Source organism: Penicillium manginii, assembly GCF_028828005.1.
Source record: "Penicillium manginii strain IBT 31320 chromosome Unknown utg000004l:1.0-7231830.0:1.0-7236170.0, whole genome shotgun sequence".
Classification (NCBI taxonomy): Eukaryota; Fungi; Ascomycota; class Eurotiomycetes; order Eurotiales; family Aspergillaceae; genus Penicillium; species Penicillium manginii.
The window spans coordinates 2,895,772-2,922,077 of record NW_026643105.1 but is presented as its reverse complement, the minus strand read 5'-3'; the positions used below and the strand labels follow the sequence as shown (position 1 = coordinate 2,922,077).

Below are 26,306 nucleotides of genomic sequence, written 5' to 3'. Positions count from 1 at the left end.
AATCGCTCCACCGCCATGTACAACGCTCACCGCGGGATGGTCCCCGCTCCCAACTCTCGCCTCACGGAGTTGCTGGATCAACTGCGCCAGGAATTTGAGAGCCAGTCACGAAACACCGGTGAATATGAACACCAGTGTAGGTTACACCTCTTTTACACCCGAATATCTTTTCCTTTCAGGTTCCCCCCTCTCAGGTTCCTTGCAATGGGGGGAACTTGCAATCAACCTCTCCCCCCCCCCCTCTCTATCCTCCACACCCCATAAACCGTTGCCATTCTATTGGCTACAACTTCTAGACTGCGAATTTCGCTGAAACGTTGTTTTCTAACTGATAGACGCAGTGACCGGCCAGCTCCAGGAGATGGAGATGATTCGCCAAAAGGTCTATCAGCTGGAGCAGACTCAGATCAAGATGAAGCAAGAGTATGTTTCGTCCCATTGCGTCCACTATGATGGGCCTTGTCGCTGACATTTCTTCGCGCGACAGCTACGAAGGCGAAATCCGAATGCTGCGACACGAACTCGAGTCGCGCGGCGTGCAACCCGTCTCCCATATCGCGCCTGCGCAGCATACTGGCCCCCAGGCCCAGCCTCCATCTTTGGGCCATGGCCCCAGCAATCTATTCAGTGGTATCATGACCAACCCCGGAGGTAGTGGACCCGGTCTTGCCCCTCCCCCTTCCCAGGATCAGCAGTCCGCCCAGCAGACCCTTCAACAGCCTGCCGCGACCGCCCTGCCTGGTGCGCCGCCGCCTCCGCAGAGCTCATTTGGAGGATATCCGCCTGGCGCTGCTGTGAACGGTATGTGAGAGTGATTGGGTTTTCTTTCCGAGAGGCTAACTTGTGTTTTTTTTTCTTCTTCTCCCTTATAGGTTATGGGCCCCCGCCTCCCCCAACTGCCTCCCCTGGCCCTGGCAAGGCCCGTCGTCCGGTCCCCGGTCCTGCTACTCCCCAGCAGACGCACGCTGCTACATACCCGGATCCTCGTGCCTCGCCGCAGATTCCCCGGCCTACCCCTCCTAACCAGCCGGTTGTCCGCGCCGAGCGCGTTGGTAACATGCTGGCCAACTGGAACCCAGAGGACCTTCCCCCATCCCAAAAGCGTGAGGGTTCGGATTGGTATGCCGTGTTCAACCCAGAGGTGCAGCGTGTACTGGATGTTGAGCTGGTGCACCATCTCAACCACGACAGCGTTGTCTGCTGTGTTCGTTTCAGCCGCGACGGCAAGTATCTCGCAACTGGCTGCAACCGTTCCGCTCAGATTTTCGACGTGACCACCGGCCAGAACGTGGCGACCCTTCAAGATGAGAATGTTGACAAGGACGGCGACCTGTATATCCGCAGTGTTTGCTTCAGTCCTGACGGTAAGTACCTGGCTACAGGTGCTGAAGACAAGCAGATTCGGGTAAGCTTCCAACCATGATTGAATGTGTGTGTGTGTGTCTGGATGTGGTTGCTAACAGAATGATGTGATCAATTGCAGGTCTGGGATATTGCCGCGCGCACTATCAAGCATATCTTCACCGGTCACGAGCAGGATATCTACTCCCTCGACTTCGCCAACAACGGACGTTACATCGCTTCGGGCAGTGGAGACAAGACCGTGCGTCTTTGGGATATTCTCGACGGCAAGCTCGTCTACACCCTCAGTATTGAGGATGGCGTCACCACGGTCGCCATGTCGCCCGACGGCCACTACGTCGCAGCCGGTTCGCTGGACAAGAGCGTGCGTGTCTGGGACACCACCACTGGCTACCTGGTGGAGCGTCTGGAGAACCCTGACGGACACAAGGACAGCGTGTACTCGGTTGCCTTTGCACCCAATGGCCGCGACCTAGTTTCCGGCAGTCTGGATAAGACCATCAAGCTCTGGGAGCTTACCGTTCCCCGGGGCATGCACCCTCACAGCGGCGTGAAGGGCGGCAAGTGCGTTCGGACATTCGAGGGCCACAAGGTTCGTTTCATCTCAGCACGCCCCAGCACTAGCACTTCATCGGCTAGCGCTGTGTCTATCCCCCACCCACCCCTGAGAGATCCACTAATTGACTTTCTTCCCGTAGGACTTTGTGCTTAGCGTTTGCCTGACGCCCGATGGACACTGGGTCATGAGTGGTTCCAAGGATCGTGGAGTCCAGTTCTGGGATCCGGTCACTGGAAATGCTCAGATGATGCTGCAGGGCCACAAGAACTCCGGTGAGTCTAATCAGTTAAGAACAGGCAGAGGTTGATGGTTTATGGTTGATCATTCACCATGATTGACATGACATGACATGACGAATGCTAATATCATTTCTCCGCGGACAGTTATCTCGGTGGCTCCCGCCCCAACCGGCAATCTCTTTGCTACTGGCAGTGGAGACATGCGTGCACGTATCTGGAGGTGAGTTGATTGTTTACTCCCGACAATTTCCATTGCTGGTCAATGAAAGCCCTACTAACTCTCCACCCTAGATATTCGAACTATACTGGACGGTAAAAGGGTGCGGATGGATGCCTAGGCGCAATGTGACTTGTTTTGCTTTCTTCGCAGCCATTGGGGCTCGAAATTTGTCGGAATCCTCTCTATTCTTTTCTCATTTCTTATTTCCATCTCATTTTATTTTTATTGTCCTTCCGTTTCCATAGTGTCAGTTTCCTCGTAGGCATAGGTGTTTCCCATGCACTCCGCAATAATCCCCCAGTAGATCATCTACCAAGTGCACCCACATCCCCAAGTAACACAAGGAAGGGACAAAAACCCTCAGCCGACCCAAAAACACCACCCCTGCCGCCCAAATCGCCACAGAGCCTCTCCTCCGTGTCAGACAGGTTCGTGACCTATCGACTGGGATCGACACAGAAAAAGAATCGATCTGCCTGATCTAAGGTCAGGTCAGGTCAGGTCCAGTCCAGTCCAGTCTGGCTCACGCCCCCCTCCCCCTGATCGACCCAACTTGACCACCTCGTTCCCAGCACGCCAAATATTTCCACTCGAATCGTTTTGCCCCATCCGATCCGAGTCTGGGCTCACACTCACCCTGAACACTCACACCCACTAGCCCGGACAGGGTAAGCCCAATGCAAGCAGGCAAATGGTTGCTCGCGGACCATCGGGAGGCGGAGCCCTGGGTGACAGTGACAGGATTCGATGCGAGTGATCTTCGCTGGGAGTGTGGAAGAGGCAGGTCGATCAGTATGGGGGTGGAGCTCGTCACTGCCGTGTATACAGAGTGTACAGCAAGAGCTAAGGCTAAGTCAGGAACCGGTCCTGTCGTGTGGTTCCCCGAGCGCTGTCACCTTTTTTCTTTTCTTTTCTTTTCTTTTCTTTTCTTTTTCTTTGGAGGGGGAATTCTCCTTTGGGTAGGAGTTTGTGAGCAGACACCGATCCCTGCAGGAACAAAGAAAATAAAAATCAGGGAATACGGAGCAGAGCAAAGCAGGTGGGACGCCTTCACTGGCAGCAAGTCGTGCAGGGCATATCCTATGCCCAGTGCCCAGGTATCTTCTGATGTATATTCTTTCCCCTTTGGAGAGGGTCGTATAGAGAGTACAGAAGTACCTCCCCGGAGCCATAACCATAGTACTCCATATATGAATGAGCCGGGTAAAGATCGACGACCATCTGGTCGGATCGGAGTGAATTTCCAGGGCCTTGGGCGGCTAACCAGGATATTCGGATATTCACTGGGGGGAGGAATCGACGCTATTGGCGACTATCGGGCGGGCGCATCTGGAGGGGGACCAATGGGAGTGTGCTTACTGGTGATTGCTACTCGGGACTAAACTTGATTGACTTGATTGACTGGACTAACTGAGACTAACTTGACTAACTTGGCTCATTCCGGAAATTGACCTGTCGTTGCAGATCGGTCCACTTTGAAAGCCCGAAGGCCCGGCCCGCCCTCGAGGGGATGCTTTCTTTTGTATGAATCTTCATAGAAGAGCTTTTAAGAGTGTATATTGTATATCATATCCTCTAGATGATATGATTATTATGTATATATGTGTGTATGTATGTATGTATGTGTGGGAAAACTGGAGATACCAAGTAATATAAGTGTCAGTAAATGTAAGACGTAAATGCGCCAGTCGCGGCAGTTGATATTTACGAGTTCGTGCGACTCACCGAGACTTTTCCCCCCCCCATTTCACCCACCCACCACTCTTTGCCCAGGTGGATTTATTTTTTATTTTTATTTGCTATTTTCCATTTCCATTTTCCATCCCATTTATTATTCATTATTCATTATATTTATTTTATTAATTAGCCCAAAAATGATGCGTCCACGATGCGGGAGTTTTCAGGTCGCCTCATCCATGATCCCTGGGAGATCGCCCATGCACCTCCAGCCTCGAACTGCTCTCCTTTTCTTGGGAACGTCATACAAGATATCTCTTGGGCCCGGCTGATCACCACTAGTCGGCAATCATTCACTTACACCTACTTTACACCTACATGTACAAAGTACATTCACCCACACCACGCACTACATGACCTGCAGCTGAACTCCATCAACCTGGTCCCTGTCACGCCTTGACTATATAGATCGCCCCTGGCCCCAGTTACAAGTTACTCGGCCCAAGTCCAGGCCTGTCTCGATATCCCTCCAAAAGCAACTGCCCTGGACGGAACCCAAATCTCTTTTCTTTTCCGTTCTTTCCAACCTGCTCCGAGTTCGCGAGGTTCATCCTAGCTGTACTCATCCCAAGGATATTCGGATCTATACCTGCTTTTCTTTCGAGCAAAAGCAAAAGCAAAAGCAAAGGCAAAAGCAAAAGGAACTTGAACTTGAACTTAACTTGCACTTCCTGTGAACCCAATTCTCTTGTGGAAATGGAGACTGCCGAGCCAGTATCCTATGAGTTCTCTGCTCAAGGCCATGGCGTGGGCGCATTCCCTCGTCGTGCCATGGATACGCCCCTGTTCCCATACTACTCCCATCCGACCACAACCTCATACTCATTGCCCTACCAGACCCAGCCTCCAGCTGCATACAACTTCGGCTCCTTGAATCATCATAACCACCATAATCACCATCACCAGTCTCCATATCAATACTTTGTCACCAACCAGCCACCACCAGCACATTCACTCGCATCATCCCGTCTGCCCGAGCAACCACCCTCACTACCTGAGATCCGTCCTGCCAAAAATGCCATCAGCCAGGTGTGCAAACCCGAGCCTGGTCCGGGGCTAGGTTTGCTATCGCATCCAGCGGGACTCTCCAAAGAATCCCAAGACAAAAAGGACGGCCCTTCAATCGAGTTCTCCACCGGTGTCGACGTCTTGATGAAGGCGATTCAAGCAAAGCCATCGACTTCCTCACACCCAACACCAACACCGCATCAGCATCAGCATCAGCAATTACTCCCTTCAGTTCAACAACTAGCTCCACACGGCTATCCAACCCCGAACCCAAACCCAAACCCAAATCCCATCTATGCAAACACAAACGCAATGTCCCCACCACAATGCCTCCTCACCAACGAAGGCCAACTCTCCCGATCCGGCAAGCAACGCAAGTATACCTGCACCTTGCCAAACTGCGGCAAAAGCTTCGCCCAAAAGACCCATCTCGACATCCACACGCGAGCACATACCGGAGACAAACCATTCGTAAGTACACGCAATCCAAGACAAGATCCTCGGCTCCCTCTTCAGCATCCAAGGCACTAGCATAGAAGAGAATAGAATAGAATCTCGCTAAACTCTCACAGATCTGCAAGGAGCCTTCATGCGGGCAACGTTTCTCGCAGCTAGGCAACCTAAAGGTAACCCCTCCCACAAGCAAACCAAAGCAACAATCCACCAATACGACCAAAAAAAAAAAAGCTAAAGCTAAAAGCTAACCAAACCAAACCAAACAGACCCATCAACGCCGCCACACCGGCGAAAAACCCTACGAATGCGAACTATGCCACAAGCGCTTCGCCCAACGCGGCAACGTCCGCGCCCACAAAACAACACACCTCCAAGCAAAGCCCTTCACCTGCCTCCTCAACGACTGCGGGAAGAACTTTACGCAACTAGGTAATCTCAAGGTGAGCCTAACAACCCACTCCACTCCACTCTACCCCACCCCACCCCTCCCCCTCATTGCAAATAGAAGGGAAGTGAAGGGAAGTAAAGAGAAGAGAAGAGAAGTAAAGTAAACTAACACAAACCAGTCCCACCAAAACAAATTCCACCAAAACACCCTAAACACCCTAACACACCGCTTCTCAACTGAACACGGGCCCGCAAACCCGCAAGACCGCGAATTATGGGAGTACTTCGCAACCCTGTATAAGAACAGCAACAAGGGCATCAAAGGGCGCGGGAAAGATCGACGCATCTCGACGACGAAGCGCGGGCTCGGCATGGGCATGGGCATGGGCATTATCAAGGGTGATCCGATGAATCGGCTTCCTTCTATGGAGTCGGATGAGGATGCGTCGTCGTCGTCGACAGCGGGGTCAGGCTCCTCCGGGTCTGGGCCCGGGTCTGCGTCCTCGCTGGCGCTGTCTCAGCGGAGAAGTAGTTATGAAGATGGGATGTCGATTTATACGCGTGGGTCCAGTAGTGATGGTGACGAGGGGTATTCGAGTTTTATGCCGAGGAGGGGGGAGGGTGCTGGGTTTAAGATGGAGGGGTCCCATGGTCATGGCTTTATGCATAAATTGGAGGATATGAGGTGATACCAGCAAACAGAATAATATAATGGCTAAGGCTGGATGGATGGATGGATGGATGGATGATGTGGCTAGATTATTATGCTTCGGGCTCAGGTTATGGTTTTATGGATTTTTGGGCTTTCTTGCTTTTGCTTTTCGTTTGTGTTGATGAAGATTATATGATACCACGAGGGGATTGATTTCTTGACTGCGCTTTTTCTTGTCTTTTTTTCTCTTCTTTTTTTCTTTTCGATTTATATTTCTCTCACTGCTACTAACATATTTTCTTTGGTTTCTTTGCTCCCTGTATTCTATCACTGGGATTGGAATTGGGATTGGGATTCGGATTTCAGGGTTCGGGTTTTCATGTAATGGGGGTCTAGGCTGGGAACTGGGATTATATTTCCAATTATTGGAATAGGGATCTCGGGAGAACTTACAGTTGATTCATAGCTTTCATCATGGATTGATTCAAGTTCTATACTAGTACCTAGGTACTATCACTAGGCCTCATCTCACTAGTGGTACCAGACAAAAACCACGGAACGAGACATTTCCCTTCTCTTCAATTATAACATCACATCCCCCCTAGCCCTAATTGCAATACCATAGATGCCCAGGTGTCAACCAGACTTAAGCTAAGCCCAGCAGAAGAGGACAAAATAGGGTTACCTAGCTTGATTTGAATTACTAGTTCGTTGTTTTGTCACGGCTAAATGCAAGAATTTCAATAGTACCATTTTACGTAGGACAAGATTGGATTTGCCCCACGCCCACGGGGCTACGGATACTAACATGCAGTGAAACGAGGAGCGAACGAGGAACCCCATCCTATCCCATGCACAGCATGACGCTCGTGAGAGGAAGGAATATTGAAGCACCAATACCTTGGCCAGGGGAAGTGAATAAGGAAAACCATTGGTACATTTGTTTGCATAACTTACGCCATTCTCAGGTTCGGTTCGGTCCGGTTCTAATATAGGGCCAGCTCAGCTCAGCTCAGCTCATCTCAGCCCAGCCCAGCCCAGCCTACCATGCCATGCCATTCACTGGGCACACTCATTCAATAAATTCAGCATCATCGATCTGAACATCGCCATCAACCCGAGGCCCCTCCGTCCCAACAGGCGTAGCCCCATCAAGCGCATCATTGATAAAGGCCTCCTCAACCCCAGCCTTTCTCCTAAACACGCGCAGCCACCTCCGCCCCCACTGGCGAAGAATCGCGTCCTCGGGAAGATCGCCCGAGCCATCGCCCCGCTCCATCATCTCATCGTTACTCCCCGCGGCAACGGAGAAGATGGCATCCTCGATGAACTTGAATAGCGCCTGCATCTCGACACGCTCGCGGGAAAGTGTTTCGTCCAGAACACTGAGCTGCGGCTCGTAGAGGCCGGTCTGCGTGCGCGCCGCGACGATCTGGCGCATGCGGTTGGTGACCTTGCCCACTGTTGCGGAGATCATTTCGAAGATGTGCGGCTTTGAGAGGATGGTGCCTGCGGCAATGGAGGACGTAAGGGCCCACTCTAGGACGGAGAGCGGGGACAGGATTGTGTAGTTTAGGAGTTTGTCGATGATGTTGATTGCAATGCCGGGCTGGTCGGCCCAGTAGTCCATGACGGAGGTGATGATTTGGCCGCGGGCGGCGGGGGAGTCGGCTCCGACGGCGAGGAGGCGGTCCTTGTTGCGCTCGATGCAGGAGAGGACGTGGGAGAGGGACTTCGAGCCGACGTAGCAGATGGCTGTGACGAAGGCGTCGGTTGAGGGGACCTTGGGGTCTGACACGCCGAGGCCTTGGGCTTGCTCTTCGATGGCGGCGATTACGGGCTGGATCTCCTCGTCGCTGGCTTTCTTGCGGATGAGCTGGCTGAGTTCTTGGCCTTCTTTGGAGTATGGGGTCACTTGGCTGGTGTTAGTTTCGATCTGATGCGCTTGTTTTTGCTAGGAAGGATATGCGGTGACTTACTCTCTGATAGATACTTGAACTCGGGAGTATCCTTCTCCTTGCCCTCGGTGATCAGGGGGATATAAGGCTCCGGGAGCGTACCCTTAATGCGCTGCGCGAAGCTCAGGCGGATCTCCTTATCAAGAGCACCGTGAATAAAAGCCATCTTAGGGTGGATAGCAGGGAGTTCGAGATTTTCAACCCTGAATTGAGTTAGCTTAGCTTAACAAGGCTGCTACAAGGCGCAGAAAAAATTGACACAAGAAGCAACTTACCACTCACTCCACTTCCACGTAAAGCCAAAGTTGCTCAGATGATGAGCGAACCAGTCAAGGAAACGGTTGCTGAGTTCCAGATCCATGGTCTCAAGGTGGTTATAGAGATAACGAATAGCACGGCCTAAACTCGGTGCAATGGCAGCAGGAGCGATTTTGCAGCACTCGGTCAACACCGAATGATAGTAAACGAGCTTGTGCTCCGGGGTGGGCAGCTGGTACAGTTGGGAGAAAACTGCATCTACGGCCACATCCTCTGGTTTCCAGGACTGTCCTTCGCCGGCCAGATCGCGCATGCGGTCGAACGGGGTCGCACGCTTAACGAATGTGTAAGGAGTAAAGTAGCAGTCAATATCAATGAGATACTTGGCTGTGGCAACTCGGTTGAAGTCAAGCAGGTTAATAGTATCTACCAGCGCATCTCTCAGGATAGACGATGAGATGTCCGAAATCGGGGGTACTGTGTAGATCTCTTGTCCGGAGTATACTGAGAGATAGACCTCCGGGAAGAGTGGCCGAGGGCCATTGGGAACGGAGCTCGGGACGGTGATCTGTGGGAAAGGAACCTTGGTCACGATTTCAAAGGGCTTCTGCTCCTCGCTCTCTTCTTGCGCGCTTTTCCAAGGACGAGGCAGACACTTCAGCTCCCAGCCTTGACCAGCTTCGGCTTGTAGTTGGCTTTGCATCAAGCCGATAACACTGGGACCCGCGGCTTCCTTGTTCTCGTCCGGGCTGAATGTATTGACCAGGTCAACCAGAGCGTGGGGAGTCGATGCGATGATATCGGTTTTCTCGAGAAGGGCTGAGGCCTGGGCTTCGAAGCCAGTCGCGGGGGAAGACATCACGTATGGAATTGTGAACAGGATAACTTTGACGAGTTCCAAGCCGAGAAGCTGTGTTCAACCGCATTAGAGTCAAATAGCAATTGTGAGGGAGACAGGTCCAATACTTACATCCTCGGAAGACGCGGATTGGAGATCAGCCGCCCGGGCGAAGAACTCCTCGAGAAGCGGGAAAATACCATCGCCCTCAAAGATAGCTTGCAAGCTGCCCAAGAATCGAATGAGTAGCTTGACTTCGCGCCATGATCCCGCATCAATGTGTTTCTGCAGGAGGTCGCTAGCTTTCTTGAGCACCTCCGCGCTGAGCTCCGGCTTGAGATTGTGAGTGGCCAAGGTGACCGCGGCGACGAAAGGAATCTTCATAGGCTGTTCCAGAACACTAAACCGGGAGCCAATGGTCAGCAAGCCGATTTCCTATTGTGAGCGAAAGCAAGCTGAGGCGTGATCACGTACAGGTCGAGAGAGATGTTGACCAGAGTATCACGTAGCTCCTCATCTTCATAGTGGTCCGCTACCGATTTGGCGATTCCGACAATATCGTCTTCAACTCTGCGCGCAGCCTAAAGAACGCATTTCGCGCATTAGCTTGCAGTTCCTCCGAGCTAGGGTTGTGAGGTACGCGCGAAGGGATCGAGGTGAACATACGGATTCAGCAATCGTCAGCAGTTGGCGTCGGACCTGAACGAAGAGCGGCTCCTCGTATCTGCGTCGCTGGGGTCGGCGATCGTAATCGTCATCATCTGGGGAATGTCGCGTTAGCCAGCTGATGAGCAGTGCCAATGGATCAGGGTGTAGAACTCACCTCGATAGCGGCGCTTGCGCCCACCTCCACCTCCCCTATGGTTATTTTGCCGGCGGTCACGGTCGTAGTCAGCCATTGCGCTTGAGAATTGACAATGGGAGGATTTAGAATTGGAAGCAAGAGATATGGACGGGATGTTCGACCTGGAGCTTCCTTTGCAAAGGGCTCGGAACCGGGTGATTTTCCGATCCGAACGCATCAACAAAATCACCAAGTACAAATGAACACAAGAATGACGACCATGAGATAGTCACAATTACTCGGATAATTACTTGTCATGCCATACGCTTCAGAAATGTTTACCAATGGACTGAAATATGGATACCATCCTAAGGATGTCATTGAAGTAGATACCCTGTGATAAACCTGCTGCGCTGTTTCCTGTGATGTAGACACATGGGATTTGTGAAGGGACAAAGTGAATACCATAACTTTGTATCCAGAGATCCCAGCCGATTTTGCCAGTGCGTGAACCGTAGGCGTTCGATGTATGCATATGCCGAATCAATGGAGGGCCGCTTACGGTACAAAAGACATTTACAAGCTCGGGTGAAACAAGGGAAACCGTCTGCTTCAGAATTGGAACGAGTAGCTCATCTCATCGCCGATGCAGTCGGGAGGGTAAGGGGAGGAAACCAGCCCAAGCCCGATCGACCAGGACGAATGGCATCGCAACAAGGGGAAAAGGGTAGGTAAAGAAAACGAGGAACACAAGTGGTGTTGGGGGGAAAAAGCAAAAGGGAAGAAAATAAACAAAGTTTCTAGTGCTGCAAGTCGAGAAGGAAGTCACAGAAGGCCGCTGAGGCCCGCTATGAGAAAGAAAGCCTCCAGACCCATCGGTGATGCATATCGAATGTCCCGAGTGTCGAGGACGGCTGCATTTGTGGTTTCCTTCCCTCGACCGATGAAGCTATGCAGTCTTCAATCCTGGAAGGCAAACTTGCACAGTTAAGGGTATCACTTTTTCCTCCCAAGAGTTGTCGCAGACACCTCAAAAAATAAACTCCAGGCCATGACCTCCCCACCGTTGTGTGACAATCATCAGCCTCCACCCCAAATCAACCGAATCCGGCTTTCCGCTCAGCCATGAAACCAGATGTCAACCATTCATTCCCCCATCTTTCACGCTCGACATCGTCCGTGACTGATGTAGTCCCGCCATGCGACCCGGCTGATGAAATCAAAAAGAAGTTATACAACCCCGACAGTGTCCGCGGTCTCCGATTCGTTCCTGCTCATGTAATGATGATATTCGGTCGGTGGGCTATCGAATGCCCCCGGCGGATGCGGAACGTAACAGGGAAGACCGTATTCCTTGTGGAGGTAATATCAGATCGCTCAGTCGAGGTGAGCCATCATCTCTTCTTTCGAAAGGGGCTTGAAGTTGTTGATATCGAGGCCACGGGCCTCCAGAGCGGGGCGGGCGTGAGGGGGGGATTAGCTTGGCATTCATATCGGGGGTAATGGAAAGTTCTAAATCATAGTCAGTATAAGCCATTCTTTTGTGCGCCATATTTATAACCAGGAGAGAGAAAGAAGGGGATCGGCGGGGTCAACTCACCATGTTGTGAGAAATCGAACAGGGCGGGAAGGTCCTTGGAGGGGTTACTGGGGTGGCGGGAGTCAGGTAGGCGTGTGTTGGGATCCCGCAACTCGTCGAAGAAGGGGTGAACCATTGCTTCGACCGCCGACAATCGTTGTGTGGGTGTGTACTCCAGAAGCGCCGAAATGAGATCAATAGCCTCCGGGGGAGCCTTGCGGAAGACCTGAAAGACCGGTCAGCATACCTATCCAGCGGGTTGGAGGGGGTCGTGATACGAACCTTATTGAAGGGATGGGGCTTGATCTGAGGGAATTTGTGCTCCATGTAATTGGGGTTCATCGTACGAATTTGCTCACGAGTCGGTGTACCGAGAACCTTGATGATTTCCACCAGCTGGTCAATACCCGACTCACCGGGGAAGAGGGGTTGACCAAGCATCAGCTCCGCCATAACACAACCAGTTGACCACACATCTAGTAAATCACCAAATTAGACCCAGGATGAATCAACTGACGATGGTTAGACAGAGAACTAGAGATACATACCAATCTTAGTTGTGTAGTTGGTGGCACCAAAGATCAACTCCGGGGCACGGTAGTAGCGAGAGCAAATGTAAGAAACATTGGGTTCGTTTTCGATGAGGATCTTAGCCGAACCGAAGTCGCAGAGCTTCAGAATACCAGTGGCTGGGTCTAGGAGAAGATTTTGGGGCTTGATGTCTCGGTGGCAGATTCCTTGGGAGTGGATGTAGGCCAGCGACCGGAAAAGCTGGTAGATGTACAGCTTAACCTCTAGGATCGGCATCGTCGTCTTTAGCTTGTTGAAATAACGCGAAGCCCGATACACCGTCTCCGGGACATATTCGAGAACCAGGTTGAGGTACACTTCATCTTTCTGCGGCGAAGGGAGAGACGGTCAGCGGGAGGAAAGGAGAAGTGCCCGGGAAGAGGGCTAGAGAGTCGTTAAGAGTTGTCGTCACACATACCCGGTCGCCGTTGGAGTAGTAAAAGGCCTTAAGTTCAACGATGTTGGGGTGGCGCACGATACGCATGATCTGAAGCTCGCGGTTCTAGAGGAAGAGATGGGTGAGTGTTGGCCACGCAGAGGGAGGGGGGGATTTGACATCCGGTTCAATCCGCCCATACCTTGAATCGCTTGTCCTGGAGGACTCTCTTGATGGCAGCGTCCTCGCCGCTGGGAGCCATCTTGGTCTGGAACACGACACCGAAGGAGCCATTGCCGACGATCTTGCATTGCGTGTAGGCGATCTCCTTGGCTTCACCGGTCAGTCCATCTTGGACCTTTTCGCGGATGACCTCTGGAGGAGAGAAGAGAGATGAGTTAGTTCAACTGGGTTCCCATAGGAGACACAATTGACCGTGCTGGGTCAAAGGAACGGAGGGGATGGGACAGGAAGGCGAAGGGAAAGGAAGGTGAGTGTTGTCTTACCACCCATGCGCAAACTTGGGATCAGCCCAGGCCGACTCTGTGACATCGCTGGGAGGAAGTACTATCAAGAAAGAAATAGAGAATCCGTTTTGGGTAGAGGTCAAGCGGTGGAGAAGCTTAGGAGGGGGGGAGGGGAGGGGAGGGGTGGGTTGGGCGGAAAGTCCGAACGGGGGTGAGGAAGAAACGACGAGAGGTGCCAAGAGAGAAGAAGAGGAAGAGGGAGTGAGGTGAATGGGTGATGGGCAGCAGCAGGTGGTGAGCCAATGAGGGGAGATGAAGAGGGTTCGATGGTGGGCGGGTTCAACGGGACACCAAGACCAAATTCGGGTTCAGGGCGAGTCGGAAGTGACGTTGTGCCCAGAATAAGTGGTACACCAGATGAACTCCGTGTAGAGAGTTATGAGTGGGTGTGAGAGTGTGAATGTGAGTGGATGGATGATGGAGGGTGGAGGGGGGGGGGGAATAAGAGGGGCCACTTGAGAAAGAGAGGGGGGGGGAAGCTAATGGGTGTACGGGGGGGAAGAGTAGTAGTTACGGGGGAAAAACGGGGGAAGAATGGATTGGGAATAGAAAGTGGATGATGTGTGGGAAGGAAGAAAAGAGAGAAAGAGGAGAGCAAAAAGTAAGACTTTACGTGGACTGTAAGAAAGAGAGACAAAGAGAGGGGCGGTGATGAAGCAGTACGATAAACCTCCGGGTATTGGGTTATGATTGTATAAGATCACTTCCCAAGGGTTAAGTTATATGAACTATTTTTGGTGAGGGGGGGCGAATAACTTTGGAGATGCTAGACTCCAATCTGATCTCTCTGGGATTTTCTCCATCTTCCTTTATTCCTCTTTTTTTTTTCTGTTATTTTCCCCTCCTCTTTCCCCTCTTAAAAAGAAGGAGCTGGTATTCTCTGGGGGGGGAACTTTCCCCTTGTCTCTACTGTACGGAGTTGAGTAGGGGAATACGGTATAACCGATACCGTACCGTAATTAGCGGCGGAACATGATATCATCGCTGCCGGGATTGGATGAAAGTGAGAGGTGGAGGATTTCCCTCATACAGAGTTCTGTATTACTGTGTATTTTATACAGTGTATGGTAGGGTAGCCAAGATATAATTTACTAGTAGTACTAAGATCAAGATGAATATAAATAACTCTAGTACACATAGTGTAAACAGTTTATACTACTAGTATACTAGTAGTTATACTAGACAGCTGTCACTAGCACTACGTACTACTAGTATAAACTGATATCTGCAAGTCGGGTGACCAGCCGTGATTTTCCCAGGAACCACCGTCATTGGCCCCGCCGCCCTCGTGACCAACACGATGTCATCGAGTCCAGCTGACTTGGGAAGCTTAGACCAGCCCCCGATCCGAAAAGCTGTGAGCCCACGGTCTCGATCGCGGCTCGCTTGCCTTTGCTTTTTCTTTTTCTTTCTTTTTTTGTTGCAAAAAATAAATAAATCTTATTTGGTCCCGCCATGACTGGACTCATCTGCTCCCATCAATCTGTTCGTCGATCTTGATGCCATGCGAGATACGGCATGAACGGGACCCGGCAGCCCAATACCGCCCGTCGATCGCCGACCATTCTAGCATCCCGGTGCAGGGATCCCCTTGGCATGTATGGACAAAGTGATCTCAGCCGACGCCTCGCTCCGAATGATTGGGATTCCAGCCACTGCACCGGGATGGTACCTGGGTAGCCGGGACTAGGAGCTGGGGAGCTGGGACCTACTGCTGCGTGATGCACAGGCGCAGGCGCAGCAGCATTAGCAATAGCAGCTGCTGCGCTTCGGCATCGGGCCATGTCTCGGTCTCGAGCAATTGAGGAATTGGCCCAAGCCGGAACCGTTACCGTCTCTCACCGAAGTTGAGGCATACTTTATATACTCTACTCTGTAGTTCACCTACAGAGTACACTCAAGTAAAAGGCAGAAAAAAGTCAAGTACCAAAGTAAAGTAAAAGTTGAGTAAAATCTCTGCAACTCCCTGCCTACAGTCTCAAGTAACTTTTCCCCTGATGTGAAGGATCCAATAATGAGAACTCAGGGCCGTTGAGGTCCAGCTCCCCTCGAGCAATGCAGACGGTACTGCACCTGGCTGAAAAGGTTAATGTTGAGAAGCGACCGTGCTGCACCTGCGGCTTCGCGGGCCTTGTACCACTCCGTATTTACCATGAGATAACCCATAAAACCAGACTAGAGTATCGATTTAGCAGTACCTTACTCCGTGGTACCTTAGCACCTTAGTCAACTGCTAGTCCTCTCTTTCTACCTCGCACTAGAGCCTGTTGCGGCGATCGACATCACCAGACCTTACACTTTGCCACAGTTCACCTGTCAGGCGACACTGCTGTCATCCCCATAGTGACGTCTTCTTTCCTTTGACCTTCAAGTTTACCCTGGATCTTTTCTCCGGCTTCTGTACGTACTTGCTGACACTGCCACTGCTAGTCAGCTAACTATATACTCTACTCTACTTTTACTACTGACATATTGAATATTTCATCTATCATAGTCGGGACTGACCTTGGACTGTTCGGGCCCAACTAACTCGGAGCCACGAACCAGCCTTCATTCAATACTAATCCGGCCCCAGTAAACCCTGGTCATCCATCAATCACGATCCCCCGTACGAAGTGTACATCAAAAGTAAAAAAGAAAATCCACTTTTTCTTCTCTTCTTTTGGACGGGTAATTCCTTTTTTTTCTTTTTTTTTCCCTTTCGGCGGTTGGATTCTCAGATTACTTGCTGGTTCTCTCGTTGTTGATTTTCTGGTCGCCTTTACATTTCCGAGTGGACCTTCAATTTCCCGCATACCGTTTCCCTGCACCGATCGTGCCGTGTTCCTGAACCACTGGGTTTCGCTCCGGCATGGGAATTGAATTATGCATCCCCCATTCCCATGCACGATGGCTCGGACCCGAGGGGGAATGTCTATTCTACTGTACATACACGGCACCGGCATGTGTTTGTTTCCCTTACTCTTCAGACATGGACTTATCCGTATATTCAATTCGCAACATTCATCCATCCTCTTGTCAGACACGTGGGCCATCGCACATTCCCGAGACACATACCAGAGAAAAGAGGAATTTAGAATCTCATGCTCTGTAGGTACACGGTGCCTTTTTTTTTTTCCGCCTTTCGCCTCAAACCTGGGCGCGTTGGCTGCCAGCCAGGTACATACGAGGAATGCCGACGCAAAATATGCGAATCATGATTCCCGACGCGGCTTATTGGCTGTACTCCCGAGATTGGGATCCGATTTTCCCTTTCCTTTCACCTGTGTGTACTCCGTACTCCGTACAAGTATCCTTTTCCCATGCCCATTGTTTAAACCAGACGGGGCAAGGCACTAGCAGGGACGATCTGCCATTGCTGGCGACGATCCAAATACACTTGTCTCTCGCTAGGTATGCTATTTACTCCATCCAGCACGGGTCTTCCGAACCGTATCGCGTCTATTGGAGAGCCCATGCCCTTTCGGGTGATGTTGGGCTCTTCAACAGCGTGGAGCACGGCCCATAACGTCACTGGCCGATCCATCTGTCTGTCTCTGCAGTAGCCCTGTCCAGTACGAAGGACTTGCATCGTAACTACCTAGTAGTTCCGTAGCTACGGAGTAGTCAGTAGTGTAGTCACTCCAACCCAGGCCATGTCACATGTCGTAGATGCCCTACAGCAATGCCCTACAGCAATGCCCTACGCCAATAATTCGTACACGGGGTTCTATTTCAAAAGGTCCATACATTCAGACGCACGTACCACATGTGTCTACTACTACAGTAGCTAATTACCACGCCAGGGGGGGCTCCATCACTCAACTTCACACGCGACATCGACTAACTTTACTCCGTACCAACGGGGCCAACCACCCAAACCCATTCAAATCATTCTCCCTCCAACGGGGTTCAGATGCAAGTGGGAACACTATCCACAATCAATTTCAAGGAAACGAGGAAATTACCGCGCAGGCGAACAAGTCCCGGTCACCATTGGGCGATTTCCGGGGGTGAGGAGGGTCTCGGGCCCCCGCCCTCGAAACTGTAAATCCGCGATTGTTGACTTCGCACCTCCCGTTCATTTGATGGTCTCTGTGGCCCCCGCAGGAAAGGCCCGGGAGGCCAATGCAGGTCGACAAACCCGGAGGACGGACGAGGTCAACGGCCGTACCATGATGTCAAGGTGGGATGGGGCAAGCGGAGTAGATAGAAACCATTACTATATTTCCATCAGCGATGATGTTTTGGGAAAATCCAGAGTCCCCCATGGGACCAAGAAAGCCAGAAACAAAAGCAAAACAAGGAGAGCCAAAAAGAAAAACGCCCCCAAACTTGTAGAATGCCCCAGCCACATATCTCAGTGGCAGTATACTTAGCACAAAGCACACGAGACACAATCCCTGCTAGTGACTTTCCACTTCTGCTCTGTCGCGGATAAATCAAAGCCACCAACTCAGGGAGCCAAAAATTCAGTCAGTGGCCCAATGATCGCGCGGCCGCGCCCCCCTGCCTGCCCTGGAGCTGGGCTGGGCTGGGGGCAACACACCCTCACTGACCCAGGCTTACTTACGCCCGCAGGACAGGTTCTCTCGCCTGTAAAACCTTGGGTCAAGCGCTTTCAACTGGGGAGTGGGGACCAGCAAGCAGGCCCAAGACGGGGGAAAAGAAAAAGAAAAAGAAATCCGCCGAGGACTGGGTGGGAATGGGTGGGGATGTCCCACAAAGCCGAACAGAACGGTTTGCTCTGCGCTGCTCTGCTCTGCTCTGCACCGCACCTATTCTGCGTCTGTCCTAGGAGATGCATAAGACCTTGCCCACATCTGCACTCCGGAGTCTTTGGGCCATCGTTGGCGGACGCGGGTCTCCAGCAGCCCACTCAACGACCCACATTGTTCCACTCGCCCAAGACCATACAGGGCGTTTTTCTCGGTTGCCTCGTACACGCACCACAAGGCGCGTTAGGGTAAGGTGGTGCGTGCGGGTCAGGTGATACGGCGCCTCGGAAACTGGGCTGTCCACCTGCCGGGTCGGGACTGGCCGGTTGATTGGATTGGTGTGTATTAGTCCAGGTATTCTATTCTTGTGACTAAACTATTACAGATACAGTTAGTGCGAATGTACTCAAATTTGCAGCCCTTGAAAGAGAAAATGCCCTGTTACTCAATACTTTGCTACCGAACAAAGGAATCTCACGACACCTGACTTGCAGGCTTGGCGGAGGAGTCACAAGGGAATAACTTGAAATTTTGTTCAGTTATATCATATACTGCCATTGGGCAAAATTACATAGCTAGTAGTCATCTTTGTCTTATTTGGCTTAACAATAGGCGCTCAATAACATCTGCAGCATGCCCCGAGAATCAAACTGCCAGAACAAACGTTCGGTAAATTACATGTCACTGGCACTTATTAGGAACTTCAATATAAAGGGGCAAGTCAGTGGAAAATCACCCCTGACATAAAGCCAAATCTTCATATGTGTAAGTTACACAAGCTTAATGTTGTCATAACAAAAAGTATACAATGACCAGACCTGAAGCGACCATATCTAATCATAAAAGCTTTGTTCAAGTTATTAATGACTAGCGCCTTAAGAAGATATCAAAGGAAAATCCAAAGATCATTATTGGTTCGTAAAAGAGTTCTCTTGATGATATCACTCTCCCTAAAAGGCCATTCTGCGTAGACAATCTAGCCAGAGGACTACAGCTCTTGACCCTGTCCACTTTCAGTTCCTGACCTGTCAATTTCACCACTCTGCTACAAAACAGAGTGCCAGGGTCGCTACCACAGAGATCAAAGAATTGAAATTAGACTCAATAAACCAAGCCAGTTGTAGATCATGTTGCGAGCAAATAACACCATCCAAGAGGTATCAAATGCTTACTACACCTGGCTCAGGCGAGTAAAATCCGTAGACACTGGAAAATGTACAGCATTAAGAGCAGATTTTGTCCTATGACATCTTGATCATACTTTTCATTCTTTTTATTACTGATATTTGTTATATACCTATAACGTTTACTAAATAAAAAAGCCTTGAGGTGGCTTTTAAGCAAAACCAAGCTTTTTTTTTGTGTACAGGCTCCATACAAAAATCTACTACAACAAAAGTGCCCTAAATATTAGTGGAGATATAGGAGTATTAAGAATCAAGAATATTGGTGTGTTAGACAGGTGCCTATGTGCGCCAGGAAGCTCCAAGGCTCCTGCACTTGAAGGCGCCATATAACTTGAACGCTCTTTCCCCCGGGGCCTCCACTTTCCTACATTTTCCACTTTCGTCGCTGTGCAACTTCAATGCTTGTTTGCTGATTGCCCTCTTGTCTTGTCTTGGGTATGGGTATTGTTTACCCATTCGTCAACCCATGAGGCCCTTGCTAAAGAGACTGCAAACTTTTGTCCGAGATGCTTTCATGTCTAGCAAAGCTGCCCTCACCGCGATAAAGGACAGCCGCAGAGCGAGCCTCTACTTCGAAGTAAAAGGTGAAAATTCATGATGTCCAATATATGAAGTCGGGACAAGATTATTCGATGGCAAGTCCAAAGTTGATGAAGAGGCTGCGGGTGGCTACTGGCAGAGAGGATGGTCCTATTCTGGGATGTCGTGGCCCAGGCACGGGTTCACAAAGACCTATGTGTCACGAGGGATTCCTTCAGCAAGCGGAATGGGAAGCCCCAGCCAGTCTTGAAGCAAGGCCAAGCTGCTTGATACTCTGGTCAATGTTGTCATACAGTGTGAGACACCACCAGATTCCCCAAAATGACCGGACCGATATGTTATAGGGATCCAAGTTTCGCTATGGATCACAAGCTTAATGATATGAACGATGAGTTGCGATGGATGAGATGCCTTTCAGTTGTCAGGTGTGGGATCTCAGATTCTGGATATACTGTAACCTGGTAACCGGATTACGTTCTGGGCTCTTGATCGATCACGGCTCGTGGGGGAAGCTGTTCGCAAGGCGATCATTGAGAAGGTTCATGGAGTTGAACATGTCACGTTCCGCTTTATTAACTCCATGGAAGTTCGAAGTGTGTTTTATCCATGCCCAGCGAATGGGCACGAAACTGGAAATGAGTTTTGTATGCGTTTAAAGTTAGAGAGAGTTATAGCGGAATGGTTCTTTGTACGAGTTCATCGACGACTCAGAACCTATCAGGCCTAAGGTGAAGTACTGAGTGATATGGAGTCTAGTCAAATCACCATAGTTTTCTTTCCTCGTTTGGCATGGAATAATAGCCGCCTTCTAAGATAGCTTCGAGTAGTTCTTTAGGTTATCAACAAGTCTTACAGCCTCGTAAGAGCTACCGTTACCGGCCGCAGCGTCGTGGTACTCCTTTCTTGCTACACTTGATATGTTTATAGTCATACGTTGATCAGAGTAAGTCGAAGAAAGATTGTTTTACATTGGTCCGTCTATGATGCAAAGAAAGCATAACCACAACACCCGACGCATCCACCAAGCGTCCCGCCTTGCAACTGACCCTCACGATTTTGGCCACTTATGGCCATTGAATCACATCACATAAAGAGATAAACAAGAGATACGGACCAACAGATTGCCGGGGGATGCGGGGTTGAAATGCCGGGTAGAGAGGTAAGGCCCACCAGAAAAGGAAAACGGAGTGTGAATCTATACAGAAAAGGACAACAAACATTTGGAATCTCCATGGCGCCAAACAACTGCCGCCTACACCAGCAACCCGTTAAAGAAGTGGATATACCGAGGAAAAGTGACATGCCATGCCCATTCCAGACATTGGGGGAGGGGGAGCGAATAACTAATAAAACAGAGTGGTCGAAAGGTGATTAGCTCGAGAGGTGCTGATCAAGTGATGCACCAATCTTGAGAAGAGAAAGGTCTCGAGGGGACGTGAGGAAAGGAGTTTAGAAAGGAGGGGGGATCATGCTGGCGGGGTCAGCCTTCTCCTGCTGCTCCATCAGCTCCTCGCCGGCGATCTCCAGGGAGACGGCAAGGCCGACCTTGGCCGTTTGCTAGACATACAAATTAGCATTCAGGTAAATAGATAAGAGAAGTTGCTGGGGATATTCGTACCTTGGCCTGGTCAATCTCACCAGCGAAGCTCAGAGAGATGGGCATGGCAATGCGCTTCTCAAGCAGGCAGCTGACCTTACCGGTGCTGTCGACCTGAGCACGGAAAGAGGAGGCGCGGAAGTCGTACTTGGCACCGATGGAGGTAGTACCGTCACGGCTGGGACCACCCATCATCATAGCGGCAGGGCTGGGGGCGAACTGGAGGTTCATATCGACACCGGCCTCAACGCGCTCGGAGAGCTTGCGCCAGTAGGTAGCGGCAAAGGTGCCCTGGGCCTGAAGCTGAGCGGTACCGATCCAGTCGTCACCCTTGTACTTAGCGCAGTAGGACAGAGCAGTCTCGGGGCGAGCGGTCATGCCCTGGCGCTGCCAGATAGCCTCGAAACCAAGAGCCAGACCGGGTGTGATGGACTGGAGGTAGCTACCAACGAAGATACCAGTGAGACCGCCCTCGAAGACAGAAGGGTTGAAGGCCTTCAGGGAGGCAGAGAAATCGGCACCAGTGTAGTCGTTATCGATCTGGAGAAGGCCTTGGGCGCTACCGGCCATGACCTGGGCGTTGGTCTTGGTAACCAGAGCCTGGTTCCAGCGGTAGTTGTAGACGGCGGAGAGGGTACCATCGCTGCCGAGGTTACCTTGCATGAAGATCTAATGCGTAGAGAAAACAACCAGTTAGACTCTCGGGCTCAAAGATGACCGCGTTGACACGCATGTTGAGATGGAAATTTGCTTACCTTGGGGCTTCCGTACATGGCGGAGAAAGCGTATGGGGGCAGGTTGCCGGAAGAACCCATGGAGAACGCGTGGGAAACACGGAAGAGAGGGCTCATGCCGAAGACCTTGGTCAAGTCGGCGCGAAGACCTGTGAACATGAAGTTGGACAGAAGAACCTCCTTTTGGACCTCCCTCGCGATGTTATCCACGGTACCTGGGTTAGGCAGGTTGAGCAACGCCCTCCGTTCAGAGAAGGAGTTGCATGCATCCTTGATCGCGGCCATGGCGGGGTTCTCGGTCACGAAACCGAGAGATGATGAAAGATCGGACATTTTGTGATTGGGGGAGGTAGAGATTATACAGGTGTCGTCACACGCGATGCCGTTCAACGGAGAGGTTGCGGGAAAATGACAATCAAGGCGTTAAGGGAGAGGAATTAAGATCGGACCGATAGATCTGGAACGAGCGAACGTCACAGATCACGAAGAATTGAGATAAGAGCTGTTATTGAACCGCTCGGGGGAGTCGGGGGATTGGTTTGGAGGAAGCGGAGCTGAAGTCTTTCCGTGAAAAATGCCAGTTCCTTCCTCGGCATCTTTGGCCGCTGTCGCCCGCCGGATTCTTAGGTAAGCCGGAGCTTCTCGGGGGGTGAACTATGGGGGAAACTGATCAACATGGAAAAGTGTTGGAATAGAAGAAGAATAAAATTCAAGTTAGCTCTGGAGAACTTTAAAATACCGATCATGTATAGCAGATTTGTATTTGAAAAAGATTGCGGTTGTTTAATTGTACATGGTTGTTTAGTTTATCCTTGTTTTTGGGGGGACACGACGAATTATATGGGTCCGCCTGATATCTACTCACCGTGATTGCCTGGACCGCCTTTATTCGTGCCCTGCTTTCAACCCCCCCTAACTTTCCTTCCATCGTGAAAGACCTGACCTTTTGCAAGGTTGCGAGTAATTTATACTCTGCTACTGCTCGTACCGGTGCAGCGCTCCGATATTTCGTATCTCAAATTGTCCCTCACAGCTGGTTTCCCGGTTCAGACCTCGTCAGCCCCGCCACCATGGATACCTTACTGTAAGCCCACTCTCTCATTGTTATATGTGGGACTGGAAGCCGCTCGATATGTACATGCAGATTCTTGATTGAATGATATGTCCTTTTTTTGGAAATTGAAACTGCTCCTGGGAAGCAGACTCCTCGTTCGACATATAACTGACGTCAACCAGCACCGCAGAAATCGTGGCCAACTCGCCGCAATTCCGACGCAAATCTTCAATCTTCGTCGATGCGATTCACGATTTGCCCGAAAAGGCCGACCTCGCCCCAGCTCAGTTGTACAGCACTGAGTCCGGTCGGCTTTTCCATTCCGGTCGAATCGTGATCATCACCGTAGGGCTGCCCGCAAGAGGAAAGACGTACGTTTACTAGTCTTACCACCCCGAAATTTGGATTTTGCTTTCTGACACTTGGAACAAAAAAGACATATGTCTGTGGCACTGGCTCGGTATCTAAGATGGCTCGGAGTCAAAACCAGAATCTTCCATCTCGGCGATTACCGCCGTGCTACTATCCCTTTTGGTGAAGATATGCCTGATGATTATTTCTACGTGAATGGTGAGTGGAAAATGCACATCTCAATCTAGCCAGATCACGATTTTAACTGTGCGCTAGCTACGGCTTCATCGGTTCTCCTACGCCAGAAAATTGTACGAAAGTGTCGGGAAGACATCTACCACTTTTTGAACCACGAAAATGGCCAAATCGCCATTTATGATGCCGTGAACCCTCTCGCTTCAGGAAGGCGCTCGCTTGCCAAAGAATTTGCTAAGCATGACATTGAGGTAAACTGCGATCTGTTTTCTGTTTCGGTGCTATACGTGATGTTGACAATAATATGCAGACGCTTTTCATCGAGTCATGGTGCGATGACGAGAAGATCATTGAGGAGAATGTCCGTCGAGTCAAGATTTCGTCTCCCGATGTAAGTGGAACCCTGCAGCATCTCATATGTAATTTGAACAACGAGCTTACAAACATTGCAGTACGTTTCATGGACTCCTGAGGACGCTGTTAAGCATTACCTCACTCGCATTTCATCGCGTATTCCTCAATTCCAAACCATGGAGGAGAAAGATTTGAACTACATCAAGGTTTGCATTAAAGACTTCTCATCAAGTCGTTCACTTTGACTAATGGAACATAGATGATGAATGCAGGCGAGAGGCTTATTGTGAATAACCGAAGCTTTGGATATCTGTCGAATCGGATCGTCTTTTACCTCTTGAACCTTCACATCAAATCTAGGAGAACTTATTTTGCACGGGTAGGAAATTACCCCAGAATGTACCATCGTACACATTTCACATCTTCTAACCGCAATTTTAGGCTGGTATTTCGGTCGAGGCAGACTCATACAAAGCAGATGCTTCCTTGTCCGACCAAGGAGAGGATTATGCTAAGAAGATGACTGAATGCTTGATGGCTCACCGAGAATCAGAGAAGCAAGCAATGATCGATCGAGGCGAGTCGGGCTACGAACTCCGCCCTTTGAAGGTTTGGACATCCACCAGGCGCCGAACTGTGGAAACTGCGAGATACCTCTATGAGAGGGGCTACAAAGTTCGACAACGGTCCCAGATGAGCCAGCTCAACCCAGGAGTCTGCGAGAAAATGTCAGAGAAGAAGATTCGGGCCGAGTACGCCGATGAAGTTGCAAAGCATGAGCTGGATCCTTACCACCATCGCTACCCACGTGCCGAGGTACGAATCTGAATTGTCTACTATTATTGAACGGCCAGCTAACAACCCCCATCAGTCCTACCATGACCTGGCTGTCCGTCTTGAACCGATTATTCTCGAGCTCGAGCGAGAGGAGAATGACTTGCTTATTATTGCCCATGAAAGTGTACTGCGCGTCCTATATGGCTATCTCATGGCCTGTAATGCTGCCGATATTCCTTTCCTTGAGTTCCCTCGCGATGAAATAATCGAGGTATACAGCGCACTCAATTGTGTCTTGTTCTGTTCAATTCAGTGGCTAACAAACTATCTTATAGATCATTCCCGAAAGCTACCAAAACGAGGCAAGCCGAATTCATATCCCTGGCCTTCCAGAAGAGATCATTCCCGCATCGCCCGAGGATTTGAAGATCCCAGTGCCCCCAAGTGGCGTGGTGTCTCCGATCCAGGGTCTTGGAAGCCCAACAGATGGCCAGGGAACACCCCAGAGTGGCTTCCGTACTCCTAGTGGAATTCGCACCCCTCGCGAGCCTGAAAGGATCTCCCAGCAGCATGTTGAAGATGTTGTATAGAAATCATTCACATCGCGGGATTCCCTCACCCTTGACTTGACTTGGCATGACACGGCCTTGGGCTAGACTTTCTTTCTCGTGCCTTGTGCACATCTTTAATAGCAATAAAACCTTCCAGATACTGTCAATGCGTTCTTGATATCACGTCACACCGATCTAGCCTCCATGCAGAGTTGAAACGAATACAATGTTATCCCCTTGTTGAAGCTCATAGTTCTCCTCGCCTTCTAGCTCCCAGTCGGCGTCGTTGATGAGGACAAGAATTCCAGGTCGCCTGTCAAGTTGTTAGTACACGACATAACATAATTCCAGGTCAAGTATAGATCGTGCATACACATTGTCTTCCATAATAAAAAGTTCCTTCCTGTCGTCCTTCATGAGATTGTCCACTAGATGTTGAAGCAAGTATGCAATCGTCGGCTGACTTGCATCGTCTAGACGGGCCGGGAGTGTGATATTGTGTTTGCGCTCATTGGAAAACAGAATTTCGAGTCCGCCACTATTCAGTTTGGTTAGAGACGGTGCAAGGAATCTGGGGCATTGCGGGAACGGTACGTGAACTCGACGGTAATTGAAATGGTGGCGGCCGCACCGTCGTTGGTAGAATGGGCCATGGTTCTTCAAACTGAGATAATTCTAAGCAGGTCTGTTTATATCCGGTTTCTGGCGTCTCACTCTCGTCAAGATTCAAGGTGGGGAGGATTGAAATATGAGGAGGCG

General features: G+C 50.6%; 7 protein-coding genes across 7 annotated transcripts; 3 read left to right on the top strand and 4 right to left on the bottom strand.

The window, feature by feature from the left end:
• Nucleotides 1–15: 15 nt before the first annotated feature.
• On the top strand, nucleotides 16–2,476 carry rcoA (uncharacterized protein; the record flags this gene model as incomplete). Its single annotated transcript, XM_057101477.1, has 8 exons — nucleotides 16–136; nucleotides 342–423; nucleotides 488–801; nucleotides 873–1,405; nucleotides 1,484–1,954; nucleotides 2,061–2,193; nucleotides 2,305–2,380; nucleotides 2,452–2,476. The coding sequence occupies 8 exons, from the start codon at nucleotides 16–18 to the stop codon at nucleotides 2,474–2,476; spliced, it is 1,755 nt and encodes a 584-aa protein (XP_056961107.1).
• A 2,337-nt stretch (nucleotides 2,477–4,813) lies between these two features.
• On the top strand, nucleotides 4,814–6,657 carry N7533_004826 (C2H2-type zinc finger protein; the record flags this gene model as incomplete). Its single annotated transcript, XM_057101476.1, has 4 exons — nucleotides 4,814–5,596; nucleotides 5,698–5,751; nucleotides 5,848–6,021; nucleotides 6,148–6,657. 4 exons carry the CDS (start codon nucleotides 4,814–4,816, stop codon nucleotides 6,655–6,657), a joined length of 1,521 nt encoding a protein of 506 aa, XP_056961106.1.
• A 1,035-nt stretch (nucleotides 6,658–7,692) lies between these two features.
• N7533_004825 (NCBP1 family protein) lies at nucleotides 7,693–10,573 on the bottom strand (the record flags this gene model as incomplete). The annotated part of the gene is made up of 7 exons (XM_057101475.1): nucleotides 7,693–8,534; nucleotides 8,600–8,781; nucleotides 8,854–9,746; nucleotides 9,807–10,109; nucleotides 10,145–10,255; nucleotides 10,341–10,435; nucleotides 10,498–10,573. 7 exons carry the CDS (start codon nucleotides 10,571–10,573, stop codon nucleotides 7,693–7,695), a joined length of 2,502 nt encoding a protein of 833 aa, XP_056961105.1.
• A 1,188-nt stretch (nucleotides 10,574–11,761) lies between these two features.
• N7533_004824 (GSK family serine/threonine-protein kinase) lies at nucleotides 11,762–13,535 on the bottom strand (the record flags this gene model as incomplete). Its single annotated transcript, XM_057101474.1, has 7 exons — nucleotides 11,762–11,970; nucleotides 12,059–12,263; nucleotides 12,320–12,513; nucleotides 12,586–12,934; nucleotides 13,026–13,109; nucleotides 13,186–13,358; nucleotides 13,490–13,535. The coding sequence occupies 7 exons, from the start codon at nucleotides 13,533–13,535 to the stop codon at nucleotides 11,762–11,764; spliced, it is 1,260 nt and encodes a 419-aa protein (XP_056961104.1).
• A 7,848-nt stretch (nucleotides 13,536–21,383) lies between these two features.
• tom40 (TOM complex pore protein TOM40) lies at nucleotides 21,384–22,598 on the bottom strand (the record flags this gene model as incomplete). Its single annotated transcript, XM_057101473.1, has 3 exons — nucleotides 21,384–21,491; nucleotides 21,553–22,200; nucleotides 22,287–22,598. The coding sequence occupies 3 exons, from the start codon at nucleotides 22,596–22,598 to the stop codon at nucleotides 21,384–21,386; spliced, it is 1,068 nt and encodes a 355-aa protein (XP_056961103.1).
• Nucleotides 22,599–23,335: 737 nt separating this feature from the next.
• Nucleotides 23,336–25,586, top strand: N7533_004822 (bifunctional fructose-2,6-bisphosphate 2-phosphatase/6-phosphofructo-2-kinase; the record flags this gene model as incomplete). The annotated part of the gene is made up of 10 exons (XM_057101472.1): nucleotides 23,336–23,349; nucleotides 23,502–23,690; nucleotides 23,756–23,889; nucleotides 23,947–24,116; nucleotides 24,176–24,256; nucleotides 24,318–24,425; nucleotides 24,479–24,598; nucleotides 24,661–25,035; nucleotides 25,091–25,267; nucleotides 25,332–25,586. 10 exons carry the CDS (start codon nucleotides 23,336–23,338, stop codon nucleotides 25,584–25,586), a joined length of 1,623 nt encoding a protein of 540 aa, XP_056961102.1.
• A 156-nt stretch (nucleotides 25,587–25,742) lies between these two features.
• N7533_004821 (ubiquitin-related modifier 1) lies at nucleotides 25,743–26,200 on the bottom strand (the record flags this gene model as incomplete). Its single annotated transcript, XM_057101471.1, has 3 exons — nucleotides 25,743–25,860; nucleotides 25,921–26,085; nucleotides 26,142–26,200. 3 exons carry the CDS (start codon nucleotides 26,198–26,200, stop codon nucleotides 25,743–25,745), a joined length of 342 nt encoding a protein of 113 aa, XP_056961101.1.
• Nucleotides 26,201–26,306: the final 106 nt, after the last annotated feature.